Raw genomic sequence first — 16,073 nt, 5'->3', positions numbered from 1 at the left:
ATATGGTAAGATCTTGGGCTTGGAGCCCTGGACAATGCTCTGCCCTCCGCAGAAGGAATGCATCACCGACGGGGGTTCAGGCCGAAGGGGGCAAAGGATTCGCAGTCGTCGCGGCACTTGAACACAGCATTCAGTTGCCGTGCTGGCTAGGAGGATGGGTGAGATGATGGTGGTTCTGTAATGTAAACGCGACTCTGGCACTACGAGTAAATCCTGTCATCGAATGATACTGGCGGACACAGCCAGCGTTGGACGCCGAATAGCCCACACCAACAGCCATTGGCTCCATCGAATACACTCGTATGAGTGTCAACTGCAAGCAACACCCCTCGAGAATCCCAGGGCAGATACGTGTTTGTGAGCGAGCAACCATGGGTGATTCGTGATCATGGATAAGTTAGACACTGCACTACAGCAGGTACCTAGGGATCCAGAAAAGGGGTAGCGGATAGCGAGATGCTAGTTGGCTAGCATGCCTTTTCTTCTTCCACAGAATGGGATAAAAATGGAGAAGGATGCGGTCGCAGGGCCCAGGGGCGCCAGGGCCAGGGGCCAGGAACCCGACGGACAGGTCGCCCTTTTTTCCTCACGTCTACCCCTGGATTCTACAGATTACCTGCAGCCACCACGCAGCATGCACACAACCCAAAATTTGCATCAGCGTAGCTTGCCGTCTCTGAGCTCGTGTTTTCTTTCTCCTTTGAGAGGAAAAATCAAGCACCCTGAACTTTGAAGCCGTTGCGAACTGTAATAGAGTGTAGGAATGACCCACCGGGCTTCATAAGTGGACTGGCTGTCTACCTAGTCGTTCGACAGCCAACCAAGCAAACTACATAGTACGAGTAGGGCCAGGGGTTCAGGGGTCCCGCCGAAAGAGCGTTGAACTGGCATCCCTGGAGGCTTGCCAGGCACCCTGTTAGCCAGTCCACCACCTATCGCCATTCTGATCCGTACACAGTACCACCCCTATGGTAGGGATTCGGTCGCGCTAGTGCCCGCCGGGTAGGTAGAGAGTACTACTGCGGTACAGCAGCCATCCAAAGTGGAATCGGTCCCTGTCGGCGAGTCTGGGGCAGCGCACCTGGGCGCAGAGGGAGGATGGGAATTGGGATAGATAGCGACCGTGGGCAGCATCTTGAATTCCTGCACGTCAATTGTCACAGGTAACGCATCTGAACCAGAGATCGAGCGTCCCCGATTGCTCGAGCCGGCGCCGTTGGGCCACTGACCTCTCTTGATACAGATCGACGAGACTAGGGTACATGACAGTACGGCACTCGAGGCTGCACGTGGGATGTCCCAGGGACCCGTGGAAACCCGCTCCGATCAGCGACAGCGCCTGTTGAATCCCATACCGAGCGATCGAGCGAGCGAGTGGGTGGGCGCAGACGACGGCGAAAGGGCTGCCCACAGACGCGCTACTTTGACCATTTTACCCACTATCTTTCCGTCTTCCTCTCTCCGAGTCGCAAGAGCGCATTACTTGGCCACTAGTAGCGCGGTTTGGTACGAGCTGGAGGCCGTAGCCACGGATATTGTCCCTCGCTAGAGCCGGATACCGTCGTCCCCGTCCCCGTCCACGTCCACGTCTACAGGGCGCGCGCCGGCAGCCAGCACCCCTTGGCGTCAGGAGTATCAGCTTTACCAGGCTGTCCTCTTCCCGGGCCGCCCTCACCTCGACGGCCGTACGTACGCGTCCGTCGACAAGCAGAAAACGGAGCACCAACTTAAGAACCAGGATTGCACATAGTGCACGTTATTATTACGGAGCCTCCTATCGCGAGGGACAGCGCTGGGCATCAGCAAATCACCGGGCCCCCGCTGGTGGTTGGCAGTTTTGCCAGTAGTAGCGCGGTGTGTCCTGGGCCCCTCAGGCCCTCTGGCCCTCTGGCCCTCTCCGGCGGACCAGCTAGTGGGTAGGTAGCCTGGGATAGTGGCCAGCCCGGCTCACTCTAGAGGGGACCCGGCAACGGGCATCAGTCCAGTCAATCAGGGACGCTCCATCTGGGCGGGAGAATGCCACAACCACATGCCACCATCCTGAGCGGTGCCACCACGAGCCATCACCACTCTCAGTCCCAATCGCAGTCGCAGTCGCAGCCGCAGTCGCAGTTCCAGTCCCAGCCGTCCTACTCCAACGGCGGCCTGCATCTCTACCCGCCGCGCTCGACTGCCCCCTCCACCAACAACCGCCATCACAACAACAACCCGCCGCGATACCCGCCCGCCGGTGTCAGTGTCGGTGCGCCCTTGGCCAGGTCCGAGTCCGTGTCGCATTCGCGCTCGTCGACGCCCGTCAACTTCTCCCACAGGGGCCCCGCCGCCAACTTCCACTACAACCGCGGCCGAAGCGGCACAGCGGGCAGCATCGGCGGTGTGTATAGCGGTCGAGCGTACGGCCACGGCCACGGTCACGGCAGTGTTGTCGGCTTCAGCGCAACCGGTCCCGGAAGCGAGACAGCCGGCCCTCGCAGCAGAAAGGGGTCAAGAACCACCAACGGCGACAGCATCGCAGAGGACCAACCCCGGGCCCCGGAGGACCAGCCGTTGACCTTCGCCGAAGAGGCCCCCTCCTCGCCCTCCTTCTTCGCCGGAACCTTGCCCAGGACCTCGTCCCTCCTCCCGCCCCCGCGCCATCTAGGTTCAGGTCCCGCGCGTGCACCGCCTGTCACTGTCGACGCCAATGCCAACTTCAACTTTAATGTCATTGCCGAGCAAGACCCTGCAGTACCCCTAGGCCCCGATCCCGCGAACCAGCAGCCCCGCAGATCACACTCGCGCGGGAGTAGCATCGGCGCCCTTAGCGACAGCTTCCGGAACCTCAACCGTTGGTCGGCCTCCACCACGTCGAGCCGGGCCTCCCACCAGGTCGATCGCGACCAGCAGCAGCAGCTGCTACCGGCCAAACCTACCAACAACTTCTCCCGGCGCATGAGCGTCGATTCGGTCGCCCTGCTCAACCCCAACACGGGATCCCCACAGCCGACCTTTCAGTCGCCCAAGAAACTCACAAAGCGTAGGCCATCGGCCGCCAGCATAACCACAGCATCACCTCGTGCTGCTTCCGCGGCCAGCACACGCACGCGGCCACATTCACCCCCGCCGGTGCCACCGCCTCCGAATCTACCCCCCATCGTGTCACTGCCGTCGCTCGAGCTGTCGACCTCGCTCACGGCCCCCTCGCCAATCTTTAACCGACCGAGCCCAGCCGCCAGTACACCGACCTCGATCTTCTCAAGCGCGGCCAACGGTGAACCCAAGGACTACTTCTGGGATGAACTAGCCAACCAAATCCCAGCTTCAGCAGGAAACACTCAAGGAACCACACCCGGACTGCTGCCCGCGGCCACAGTCACACGCGAGACCGCCATGCCTGAGAAGGGTCATACGAGGAGCCGCTCCTCGACGGCCAAGAGCAGTACGGATTCCGGGAGGGCCAAGAGTAAGCAGCCGTCACAGAAGGCAATGCTTTCCAAGGCACTGGCCAAAGCAAATACGGCTGTCCAGCTCGATAATGCCCAGAATTTCGAAGGCGCTCGCTCGTCCTATACAGAAGCATGTGAACTTCTCGCACAGGTACTCGCCAGGACAACTGGCGACGAGGACAAGAAGAAACTGGAGGCCATCGTAAGATAATCCTGATCGTATTTCCACGTGATGTATCTGTACTAATCTATGACGCTAGCGTCGCACGTATACAAGCAGGATAGAGGAGCTGGATGGCATGGTGCCAGTTGAAGGAGAGCCCGGCAGCAAGGCCCTTCCTGCTAGGCCAGAAAGTCTAGCCTATAATGGAGTCGAAGTCCGCCCGGCCAGCGATGACGAGGAGCAGATATCCCCGACGACGACGCGCAGACTAGGTCCGCAACCACACAGCACTACCATTAGGACCCGTGGAAGACCGACGACTGACAGGACTGCAGAGCCCGCCCAATTGCCGCTTCAATCTTCGTTCTCTTCGAGGTCGCCCATGCGCCGGAATTTCGAAGGGTCGCTGACCATACCGAGTGACAATGGACAACTCATGCCCGCGCCGCTATCACCTCGACGACCCCTCTCGCCGGCGAAACCTATGACCCCCGACACTGCGGCACGAAACGAGTACTTCGCGCACGCGGAACGGCTAGCCACAGGTACAAATTTAAATGGACATGCCCGCAATCCCAGCCACGAGTCTATATCATGGCTTGATCCAATCGACGAGTCGGGAGGCTCAGCCGCCTCATCAATCCGTTCCAGGTCGTCCTCCTTTGGCGCCCAGAGGAAACATCTCCGCGCCCCTAGCGGCGATACCGAGGCCGAGTTCGACGCAGCCCTTGATGCAGCTGTTGAGGCGGCATATGACGAAGGATTTGAGCCTATGGATTCCTATGGTGAACCCTACCATGGCGACGAACATGACGATGACGATATAGTGGCCAATGCCATGCGCCGTGTCGAGATTGCCAAAGAACGAGTGCGCCAGACGGAGAGAGAAACACAATTCGAGCGTGAAGCTGTGATTCGAGCAGCGCAGGAGAAGGAGAGACAAAGGCAATTGTCCATCGGCGGGCTCCACCGTGACTCGCAGACCTACAACAACGGACACTTTTATGACGGGACGGACTCTGACGACGAGGAGCGCATGCTTGAAGATCTAACAAGAGACTACGCACTCAACAACTTCTCCTTCGGCCAGCAGCCACGGAAGACATCCGACGCTGTCGCGCGGGAACGCGAATCTGATTCTAGTGGCCTCACGCAACGGACATGGCACAGCTCCATTGGCTCGAGCCCGCCGACAGCGACCACTGTTCTTTCATCGGTTGCCGAGATGCCACCACCAATGTCCAAACCGCCGCCCTCCCTACCGCCGCCTCCGCAGTCTCTGCCGCAGATCCCGCCCCCGCAGCCACCAGGCACTCCCTCCGGCGTGCGGAGCCGGAGACTCTCCGGCCAGAACCCGAAACAGCTCAAGATCGAGACAGCCCCGATCGGGCAGGCAGCGGCCGGACCCTCGGGTGCCACGACCGCTATGCCTGCGAAACAGGGCAGCTTCATTGCCCAGCAGCGCCAGGCTCTCTCGGCAACGACCGGCAAACCGGGTTCGTTCTCTATGCGCGTGCCAGGCTCTCCATCGCGGGGTGTGAGTCCTGCTCCTCCATTGGCACCTCCAACGCCGCCGCAGAATCCCCCTCACACCGATGATCCCAACGACCACTTCCGCACAGGCTCGCCGTCTCCGTTTGGTGGGGCCCTGCGCAAGAATCAATCATCCTCCAGTCTCAAGTCACTAAAGACCCGCCAACTTTCTGTCTCCAATATCGACAATACGTCAGACTTGTCCCCCAACACCCCGCTCAGCCAGTCTTTGACCAACTCGTCCATGAGGCACCCGTCTGTGCCCGCCCTTCCTACGCCGCTGGTATCTACCTTTGGCAACAAGGCAACGGGCGGGTTCGGCGGACTCTATCTGTTCGAGTCCGACTTCCACTCTCCATTCCCCCAGGCACAGCACTCGCCTATCCCTGCACAGTTCCAGGGACCCGACGTTCCTGTGCCGCTCGAGCCTTGCCCGTCAGACACAATGTTGCGACCTTTCTGGTTAATGCGTGCCTTGTACCAAAGCATTGCTCACCCGCGCGGTGGATACATTACGAGTCGCCTCTTTATTCCTAGGGACGTGTGGAAGGTCAAGGGCGTCAAGCTGCGTGCCCTGGAGGATAAGTCCTCGCAGTGTGACCTTCTGACTGCTGCCCTCCTCAAACTCGCGAGGGTGGATAGCAATGATGCCGATGCTGTGCTCGAAGAGATGCAGAGCCTGGAAAATATCCTGGAGCAGGTACAGCAGACCCTGACCCGGAAGCTTGGCAACGAGGTCGGCATCCAAGGGGCTGGTGCCCTCCGCGAAAGAGAAGATAGCGAGCCAACACCTCCTGTTCCACGAAGCGCTAGCATAAGCGGCAAAACGGCGTCCTTCAGCTGGCGCAGACTGAGGAGTAAAGGCTCAGCAGCGAATCTGACCAGCGCCTATGGAAACAAGAGCACCAGTGGCGGTGCTACCGAAAGGATAGCGGAGAAAGAGATCTTCGGCGCCGGTTCTGGGACCCTTCCCAGTCTCCCAATGGTGGCTCATCCGAGCAGCCGGCCAGTCAAGCGTGACGTGACGTCCATCAAGTACGAAGGACCTTATGCCGGGTACATGCAGAGCCTGGCACGCTTGTTCGACGCCGCGCAGACTGTCGGTATGTTATGCCACGTTAGATTTGCCCCCGATTATTACGCTAACAATGCAACAGACATGATAGCTCGCCAGGTCGAGGACCCAGGATTGAGACACGCCGATAAGACCCAAGTTGGGTTAGAACTCTGCACCAGGCATGCAGCTGAGTTTTTTGGCTTCTACATCTGCCGCTTTGTCTTGGCAGATATGGCGTTGTTGCTTGACAAGTTCGTCAAGCGGGGGAGCGAATGGGTGCTCACCTGAATGCCGCTTGCGCCAATGAGATCGCCTCTATATGAAATACCCCTTTTTACGCACACGAAAATGACACTTAGACACGAAGAGGAGCGCTCTTCAGACGACCGCCGACGCGATGAGATTTGATTACACTATACCCACACCTTCGTTTCGAAAGTTTTATATCACACACCACCTTTCTTATCGAATGACGGTCGATCAGATTCAGAGAGCTGGGGTACCAGAAGCTTGCCCCTACATGTAGATATACGGGTGGAAGGGGGGCTGGCTAGCCGTGCTATATTTTGCAAGTCCCATGTACGATAGCTAAGCGTAGCCATATATTCGAAAATCAGGGTTCCTTGGATGAAAGAATGGCGGTATCAGGGGCTAGCATGAGAAGGAAGTTGCGGAGGGCTGTGACAATTGCCTGTGCTGTCTTGCACTAGAGTTGGGGAGCAGGCTGTATATAGAAGAATAACCGAACAGTCCGAGGAACAACTTAACGGTCTTTCTCCGATGAGTGCTCACTTAATGACCCAGCGTCAGCTAACCAATATAGTTAGACTTTGTTAATGTCACTCTTAATCGTTGGTGGACCAGCAGTCGCTCCATTCGCAGGTGCCATGTATGATATTCTCGTCCCCGTCCGCACTTCTGCGCAGCCAGGATCCACAGACAACGACTCGCCACTAGTCTTTCCACGGTCGGCCATCTGCGATCCACTTGGCTCGAAAACTTTTACTTGCTTCAATATCCGTGATAAACACCTGTCTTTCAACAGCCAATCATTAAGATTGGTTGCCTTCATCCGTCATCTCGATTAGTATAGTGGTCAGTATGCCAGCTTGTCATTGAATCATAGCTTCAATACGCTGGAGACCGGGGTTCAATTCCCCGATCGAGAGCACGATTTTTTAACCTCCTGCTCGATTGTATTTTGCTTGCCGATGGGAATCGTGCGAGTGGTCAAGATGTTTGGTGTGTCTTCTGCTGGGTAGGCAGGTCGTCGAGGATGTGGCTGGCGTGGGCGCGAAAGCCAGCCTGGCGTTTCAAGGCCATATTGGAGCGGTATCGTGCGACGCTGGTACAAATTAAAAGCCCATCCAGCGTCGCTGTCATTTTGGTCAAATGGTTGGGTCTTTGGAATGGTAAACTTTAGGTTGTTGATTAGAGCCCATCTCAGACATATGAGGACGGCCCGAGGATCTCGCATTCGCTTAAAGGACTTGGCGAATGAGACGTATGCTAGATGCACCTCAGTGGCAGGTGGGCCGAACTGTCGGGTGCGAGGGCAGGTGATATGGAAAGCTAACTTAGAGGGCGACAGACGCCGCGCGGCTCACTCCATACATAACTAGGTTACCTTGGCGGGTAGGCCAAGTAGCTAACAATGAAGTTGGGCGGAATGAATGTATTTTCTGGTGCTTGATTGAGCACTCAGTTGCCCAAGGTAGGAAATTGTTGATGAATCATGACGACTCTGGCCGGCTCCAATCGGCAGGTAACACTTAGCATGTTAATTCTCCTACTTGTACATTCACCAGCTCCGAATCTGAGTGGCCGTCAAAGGATTATTAAATCATGAAAGGTTGACGCAGCAGCTCGCAACCAATAATCAGGCGGCTTCCAGTTTGCCTCCCACGTTGAGTACATCACCACGGCCTCCCATCCTCCTCATTCCTGGGTTCGACGCACGCTCGAACTAGTGCGCTGCAGCCTTCCAAGCTCCAGCCAGCCACCATTGGTCCGCTGAACAGTAAAAGTAAGCGAATATGCAAGCTCATCTGACTATCGCTCACCCCAAAAGCTGCAGCATACTCGACGTACCAATGCTCAACGCTATCATCTTGGCGCTCAACACTCAGCTAAGGTTATAAACCCTTCCCTCGCGGCCGCGTTGGTGCAGTTCGTCCAGCATCAGCGCATCCATCAAACGCCTTTGGGAACAAGCAGTTGGTTTGCTGGATCATAGCTATTCAGCAGCTAACGTAAGCCCACTAACTTATTGCCAGAGCGCACTTGAGTAACTTCCACCACATTCCCCGTGATACCGCAGCGTCTAGGCTGTACCGCGAGCTCGGTCGGGGTTCACGGCCAGTATGGGCCCAGCTGTTGACCCTGTTCTCAGGGGTCGAGAACATGAAGACGAGGATTACGAGCGCGCCGTACAAAAGCTTCTCACCTTGGACTCTGACGACTGGCCCAACGAAGCAGGGGTAAGTTGGTCCGCTCTGCGCTCGACTTCGTCAACCAACACTGACTGACTGGCCGCCAAGTTCGAGGGACTCACGGAAGTAACAGGTCCTGTGGAACTACGTCTGAAGGGAACCATCCCTTCGTGGGCTGCCGGTGCTCTGTACCGGATCGGCCCTGGACAATACAACGTGGACGATACACCGCGCGGCACATACCGCACTACCCACTGGTTCGATGGCTTTGCCCATGCGCACAAATTCGAGATAATACCCATTTCCGGCGATTCAGGTAGCGCGGTGGCTGTCAAATACACTTCGAAAAGACAGAATAAAGCCCTAGTGAAAGCAATCCGGAAGGAGGGCCGTCGAGCAAATATCACATTCGGCCAGCGTTTGGATCCTTGCGTGGGACTCTTTAGCAAAGTGATGGCCACCTGGCGATCAGGCCTGGGCAATTCGACGCGTGATTTCGACCTTGAGAATGTTGGTGTCACGGTCCAGGCAAATGTACCCGGCTTAAAGTCAGCCTCGCAACATCCCACCGACCTAGGCCATCGCAGTGCTGCTCGGAATTTGTGGGCGACAACAGATAATGCGATCATGAAAGAGATGGATCCTGATACTCTCAAACCAATCGGTAACAGTACGCAAGAGGAGATCCATCCTCTTCTGAAGGGACCTTTGAGCTGTGCTCATGTTCAGCGCGACCCGGAAACTGGCGACCTGTTCAACTACAACATGGAAGTCGGTTACAACGCAACGTATCGGGTATTCCGAGTAAACGCATCAACAGGCACGACAGACATTCTTGCTACGATAAGCCAGCCCAATCTTAAGCCCGCCTATATTCATTCCTTCTTCTTGTCAGGATCGTATGTCATACTGGCCATACCATCCTCGCATTTCGGCAGCTTTGGCATGTCAATACCGTGGAATAAGAACATCATTGACGCGATAGAACCATTCGATGAGTCGCAGATATGCAAGTGGTTCATCATCGATCGACGAACGGACAGGGGCATAGTCGCCTCTTATGACAGCCCCGCAGGTTTCTTCTTTCACAGCATCAATGCATACGAGGAAGTGGACCAAACTTCTGGGGAGACTAGTGTTCTCTGCGACTTGATTGAGTATCCAACGGCAGATGTGATAAGGGCCTTTGAGATGGACGTCATTCTACGCAACGGAAGCGCGGCACAGAACTATTGGGGCGACGAAATGCGCAACCGCAACTCTCAAGCCCGTTTTGCGAGGTACAAATTCCAGATACCACAAGTGTCTGCTGCGAAAAAGAAAAGGGTGCCCTTACGGCCTGAGAAGCTGCTTGAGATCAGAGCCCCACGCGTCGGTGAACTGCCCACGATCAACCCCCTGTACGCCACCCGGAAGCACCGCTACGTCTACAGCCTGCCGAATCGCGGGCACTCGACCCTCATGGATAGCCTCTCGAAATTGGATCTCGAGACGAGAGAGACGCTGTACTGGGATAACCCGCAGGGCCACACCCCGGGCGAGGCCATTTTCGTTCCTCGGCCGAGATCCAAGCCGGACGAGAGGGAGGACCTGGCAGAGGACGACGGCGTCTTGCTGAGCGTGGTGTTAGACGGGTATGGCAAGACGAGCTACCTGGTCTGTTTAGATGCGAAGACTATGAAGGAACTTGGTCGCGCCGAATGTGACTGGGCCATTCCCTTTGGGTTTCATGGATTGCATACTTCAGCTATCGTGTAAGGTATCAGGAATGGATGCCTCTGGCTGCGTTAGAGATGTAACTACGCACACGAATTTTAATCAAAATTTACACATTGCGTCATCCTGAGTCGCTATTCCGGGTACGGCCTCCAGAAACGCAGTAGGAGACCAGCTGGTGGTCTTGTTCTTGCGGCTAAATTCCCTTTTGAACTTTGTCATCCTCTTATATTACTTATCAAGTATTACCATTTACAACCCAGAATGACCTACAAAGTCACCCTGTAATGCCCTAGACGCCTATGAACAGCTTTGGCTTCTGCTATCTATACAGCAACGCCTGATGGCCCGCGCATTACACATTTCGATGACCCTCTGGCACGCAGCGCACTGTCTGTTGCAATGCTCTAATTCAGCCGGCCGATGTTGATATGGCCATCGGTGCCCGACGTGAGGCTCGACGGGACACATTGGATGTCCTTTCAGGTTATTCATGATAGACAAAGGCTCATCAATCATGTCGCAGATGGGCGCGAGTTCGTAGCCGTCCAGGGCCTTGAGCTCAAGCAAGCCCGGCGCAAGAATCACCATAGCAGCCGTCAATGTTGCAGCGATCTCTTTGCGTAGAAAACCATTCCCAGTTGCAACAAGCGTTACCCCGATGTTCAGGCGGTTTGCATAGGGACTAACTGCTCCTGCCATGACGACGGCTATGACAACTGATTAGTCGCTCGATTCGGAAGCCAGTTAGAGAAGGCCAGTAAGACTTACTAATCTCGCTGGCCTCGCTGCACGCACATCCGTGCATGGTGATGGCATACTATAGGATGGTCGCAAGTATCAAGACAGCACAAGCCTAGTATCTTCTTCCAAAAGTTGTGCTCGCTCTCAAAGAACTGCACCATCGTGCCGACGGGCATTCTTCAGAGGCGTCGGCGCAGGAACCTACCTTGAGGAGCTTTGTATCTCCATACAAAAATTAGCGGGCTCGATTATGCCGGAAGACATCGATGCGCGGCTTCAGGTGTCTCCGGAAGCTTGAATTTCCTCTTGAGATCGCAATGTGCAATACCACTGAAGCTGAACGCCGACCGAGAGAACCCGGTAATGGCTCAAGGAGCCAAAGTCTGGGTACTCTCAATCCATTCATTGGTGATCTTGTACCTGCCTCAGTCTCGCAACTATCATTACTGTCAAGCGGCAGAGACCACCACGAGGAGGCACTCAAGGTCATTTTTCTTGCTTTCACCGACAAGAAAGCTTCTCAGCTGCTATTCAATCCCAAGACAGGACGAGGCGTACATGGAAGAGTGTAAAAGGGTGGCAGCGAAGGTCGAAGAGGTGGGCGTGATCCCACATTTCGAGGTATAGACAGCCTGGACAAGCTGACGTGGGATGGGTGGAATGACTGTTTCGACGAGATATAACTCGTACATGTTTTACGAAGCATAAATAGAGGAAAGAGTTGCAAAACTAGGCTTACTTCCAGCCACGTTGTTTTGAACTCAGATAATGTATGTGAAGAAAACTTTGCGGGTCCAGCTTGGGTTATGCACTAGAATGGTGAAGAATAAAATCAAAGACGGAACAGGCCACCTCTGTATGTATACATTGTAGCTATCCGCCGGATGGGGAAACAAAAGAAAAAATAAACGCAAGAGCGACGACATAGACAGGATTTGAACCTGTGCCTCCTAGGAGATGAGATAGCTGTTAAATTCTAGTCTCACGCATTAGACCACTCTGCCACTATGCCCTTGGGCTTGTGGAATTTTGAGCCGTTATTGTAGACTCCATTTCTGTAATGCTGTCTGTGATGTGGAATTGAAGAGATTGCTAGTACCATTGTAGTTATGGGGTAGAATGCTCTCAGCCCTAATCAAAGCGATGGTTGATTGAATATTACGCCAATGCGTTAGCTAATCAATTTGGTGTGTGATTCAATTAATTCAATTACGTTTTGATTATATACTACTTAATGTGCGGGTCTCCAGGCGCCTCAAGTGGGTATAAGCCAGCGGCAGTGGAGACATCATATCTCATGGCACGTCGTCGTCAGCATGACTTGTGTCTTCACCACTTCGCTCAAGCATCCTGCAGAATAGCTGCACTTGCCTTCTCAGAAAGCAAGTACGTCGGCAGCGCAATGAAGAAGCCCGGCACCGTAGGGAACGCGCTGGCGTCCACGACTCGCAACCCAGTCGTACCCCTGACTCGGAATGCAGAATCCAGAACTGCACCCTCCTCGTCATCGCCACCAATGGCTGCTGTACAGCAAGCATGATGACCGAAACTCTGAGTCTTGACGTACTCCTTGACATCTTCTACCGATGGCGCCTCTTTCCGTCCGGGGCGCACCTCCTCAAAGGTTCCTCCGAGAGGGATCAACTTGTCCATAGCATCGCGCGCAAATTTGATGCCCTCGTAGCTGGCCTGCAGGTCCTGGTCGGCCGATAGGCTGTCTTCAAACGTGTTGAAGGCGACAGCCGGGACGTCTCGGGGGTCCGCACTGGTCAGCTTTACGGTGCCGGCACGGTTCTTGGTCAGGGCCTTGAGCGATACCCAGACCCAGTGCTTGTGATCCGCGAGTGCCACGTCCGCCCAACCAGGATAGAACCCTATACTTTAGTTAGCTCCGAATGTCTACGTTACAATCGCCGCGGGGGTTGCGATATAGTCAAGTTTCTCACCTGGGAAGTTCGCAGGCCCACCATATGTCATCACGTCAGGGTCGGCGGTGTCTGCTGCCGAAGTTCGGAGTGCCACAGCGAGGGCGAGACCGTTTGTCGCGTATACGCCCTTGTCTATCGGTGTCAGGCCGTTCTGGTACCGCTCAAGACATGGATCTGGGACCTCAGGATATCCCTGCATGAAGGTACAGCCGTTGATAAGCGTGAAGTTTGTGTTTGACTTGGAGATCACAGAAACCTCGATGTGGTCTATGTATTCATCAGTATACACGACGGGTCCTGGGAAAGCTATAAATTGGGTCTCACCTCGAAGGTTGGCTCCAACTCCTGGGAGATTGACAACAACGGGGATGTTATGTTGTGCCAGCTCGTCGCTCGGGCCAACACCACTCAATTTCAGTAATTGGGGAGTATTGAAGGCACCGCCGGCAATGATGATCTCTTTTGCGGCCTTGACTACACCCTCCCCAACGACACTAGCACTTTCCCACCGTGGATCCGCTCGATATAGACTTTGTCCCTCGAGGTACTCAACACCAGTTGCATGCGGCACATCTCCGCTCTGATCAAACTGGATTTTGGTTACCAGAGTGTTAAGCTTGATGTCGAGGTGGTACCGTCTATTTCCATCGTCGTCGACGGCCGTGGCAATTTCGAGGAGGCGTTCTCGGATACCGCCCCGGACTGAGTTCTTCATAGCAAGAGGGACTTGATAGGGGCCGACGGCGATCGTGCTGCCGGGAGCATTGACATCCTGCGTAAGGATCTCGGCTAAGCCACCAACAGTGCCAATCAGAGTGCCTGTGATTCTATACAGGGTTCACGATTAGCCAAACGCATTCCCTTGGCCAAGGAATGAACTCGAGAAGGAACACTGAGTAGAGTGCATGGGATCACATACCCCTTTCCTAGTGCCGACGCAGCTGATACAATGATGCTAATGAGTTTCAAGTCCTGAACCACAGTGACAAGCGACGTCAGTTCCGTCCAAAACCAGCCGTTGAAACCATGTCCCACGATCGAGTTAGGGAGGTAGTTGCAGTGCTCCATAGCCTCGAACAGCTTCTGGAAGGTGCTGCCGCTCCATGATTTGTCACCCGTTCTATCTGCGACGGTGGTCCAATCACTGTCGAATGCCCGGATAGTAATCAGTGCATTGTGCCGCGAACATCCACCCAGCGTACCCGCTCTGGGATACAGAGTTCCGATGGGTGTCGCATCTGCTGGCGGATCAAGGCCAGTGTAAATAGTGCCATTGGCGAGCCTGTATGACGTGACGAGGTTCTTGGCCTCTACGGCTGGGTCCGAGCTTCGTGTCACGTAATAATCCCATTGCGTGTCTTCGAACTCGGTCGCATAGGGGTAAAGCGCAGGTACGGACTCTACCGGTGCTTCTCCTGAGTCACCTCCGGCGTCGATCAGCAACACTGGAGACCTTCTGTCAGTAAGTGGTCTCGCACACTCCATCTTCAAGAAGTGTGATGTCAATCACCTTTATATCCAGCCTCTGCAAGGTTGGCAGCCGTCGGCCCACCGCCAGGCCCTGAGCCCACGACGACGTAGTCATAATCTGTGTCCAATGCCTGACGTTTCGGTAGGATCGGGTTGTGACGGCGCTGCGGTGCGGCTTCAGAGCCACTTTTTTATGTGTAGAATCAGTCTCGGCTCTACATTGTATACGTCTATGCGACCGAAATCCTTCGACTTACATTGAGAGCAGGGCTGCCAAAATGGCAAACCCACGAAGGCTCGGTGTGAGCATCATGATGAATTTCAACCGTTTCGGATTAGATTCCAAGACTAGAACAACGCCTTCAGCCGCTTCAGCTCCCCCAATGCGATGGTCCTCTCTTATACCCTTGGCTCAAGCGGATCCTAACTTTCGAGTTTTCCGAGCCCGCAGACAGGGAAATACAGGAAACATAGTCTTCGGGTGCCAATAAATCAGCGGAAGTATGCAGATCGACAGACACAATCTCCACGTTGGGGACCGCCACCCCAGGGCGACCAATGACAAAAAGCGCCTTGGGAGAAAGTGCCTAGGCGTTCCTATCAGCTGCATGTAATTCCACATTTATTTGCATTTAGCAGATCGTGACCCATTTCCGTGTACCGGGATGGCAGTTCTCGGCGCATGTCAGACAAACCTAAAATGGCGGATAGCGCTCACACTGGCTGCTGTGTTCACACAGCATGCCAATACATTGAACGCGGCCGGAAAGGGGAGAACTCTTGCCTGCCTCGGCACTCCACGACGATCACTGCTGCAATTAGTCTGCTAAACTCAATAGTGCGGAAATTGGTGCATCCGAGCCTCGCCCTACGGGAATCAGGAGACCCCTACTGACATCACCCCGCAACAGTGAGGACTGACATTACTCAATGTGTTGTAGCGACGGCAATTGGAAGATGAGCAGGGTCTGTTCATGGATGCCACGAGTTTGGTCCAACGGTCATGGATAGACTCTGGCTCGGCTGAAACGGGCTGGTCCTTCTATCTGCAGCGGCACGGACCCTGTGTTCAGGTGGCACGTAGTTAGTTAGTTAGTTAGTGGCAGGGCGTACAGCGTGCGCACCCTTCCCCAGACAGACCACCCTTTAGCTGGTGGGCCAGTCAAGAAAGCGCTATACCGCCCATAGTTGGCGGGCAGCCTTGCCAGCTGGTGCGTCTTCAGCAATTTCTTGGAACCTTGACAGACAGAAGCGCTAAACCTTGTTGTCACCACAATAACCACAGCAGCCGGTCGGTGGTTTGGGCACCCGGCGTTAAGCAACCGAAATATTCAATTCCACCTTGTAATTCACTGGAGGTAACGTATATGGCTTGTACCCACGTGTCAATTGCGAGGTCCCGTGATCAACAGCTTCCAGGCGCCACAAATCAACTACAAACCGTAGTCTCCTCCAGTAAGGATAGCCCTCACTGGCATTTGGCCCTCGGCAAAGCACTCAACACTAAAATAGCCGAAACTAGTTTGATAAGATCGTTCAGGAGATCGGGTCCAAGGCCGACAACTACCAACCGATCTCTGCGTCAACATTATCGAGTCAGTAGGG

The 16,073-nt window shown here is 54.9% G+C and overlaps 4 protein-coding genes across 4 annotated transcripts; 2 read left to right on the top strand and 2 right to left on the bottom strand.

The window, feature by feature from the left end:
• Positions 1-2,016: 2,016 nt before the first annotated feature.
• JN550_007469 (uncharacterized protein) lies at positions 2,017-6,466 on the top strand (the record flags this gene model as incomplete). The annotated part of the gene is made up of 3 exons (XM_049319323.1): positions 2,017-3,627; positions 3,686-6,224; positions 6,279-6,466. 3 exons carry the CDS (start codon positions 2,017-2,019, stop codon positions 6,464-6,466), a joined length of 4,338 nt encoding a protein of 1,445 aa, XP_049170445.1.
• Positions 6,467-8,541: 2,075 nt separating this feature from the next.
• Positions 8,542-10,368, top strand: JN550_007468 (uncharacterized protein; the record flags this gene model as incomplete). Its single annotated transcript, XM_049319322.1, has 2 exons — positions 8,542-8,658; positions 8,719-10,368. The coding sequence occupies 2 exons, from the start codon at positions 8,542-8,544 to the stop codon at positions 10,366-10,368; spliced, it is 1,767 nt and encodes a 588-aa protein (XP_049170444.1).
• A 258-nt stretch (positions 10,369-10,626) lies between these two features.
• JN550_007467 (uncharacterized protein) lies at positions 10,627-11,134 on the bottom strand (the record flags this gene model as incomplete). Its single annotated transcript, XM_049319321.1, has 2 exons — positions 10,627-11,036; positions 11,098-11,134. The coding sequence occupies 2 exons, from the start codon at positions 11,132-11,134 to the stop codon at positions 10,627-10,629; spliced, it is 447 nt and encodes a 148-aa protein (XP_049170443.1).
• Positions 11,135-12,411: 1,277 nt separating this feature from the next.
• On the bottom strand, positions 12,412-14,781 carry JN550_007466 (uncharacterized protein; the record flags this gene model as incomplete). Its single annotated transcript, XM_049319320.1, has 6 exons — positions 12,412-12,944; positions 13,017-13,265; positions 13,323-13,825; positions 13,918-14,443; positions 14,509-14,654; positions 14,726-14,781. 6 exons carry the CDS (start codon positions 14,779-14,781, stop codon positions 12,412-12,414), a joined length of 2,013 nt encoding a protein of 670 aa, XP_049170442.1.
• Between the last annotated feature and the right edge of the window lie 1,292 nt (positions 14,782-16,073).

This window comes from Neoarthrinium moseri, assembly GCF_022829205.1.
Source record: "Neoarthrinium moseri strain CBS 164.80 chromosome Unknown scaffold29_Wmoseri_CBS_16480, whole genome shotgun sequence".
Classification (NCBI taxonomy): Eukaryota; Fungi; Ascomycota; class Sordariomycetes; order Amphisphaeriales; family Apiosporaceae; genus Neoarthrinium; species Neoarthrinium moseri.
Note: the sequence above shows the minus strand (reverse complement) of the source record. Positions and strands in the feature narration are given on the sequence as shown.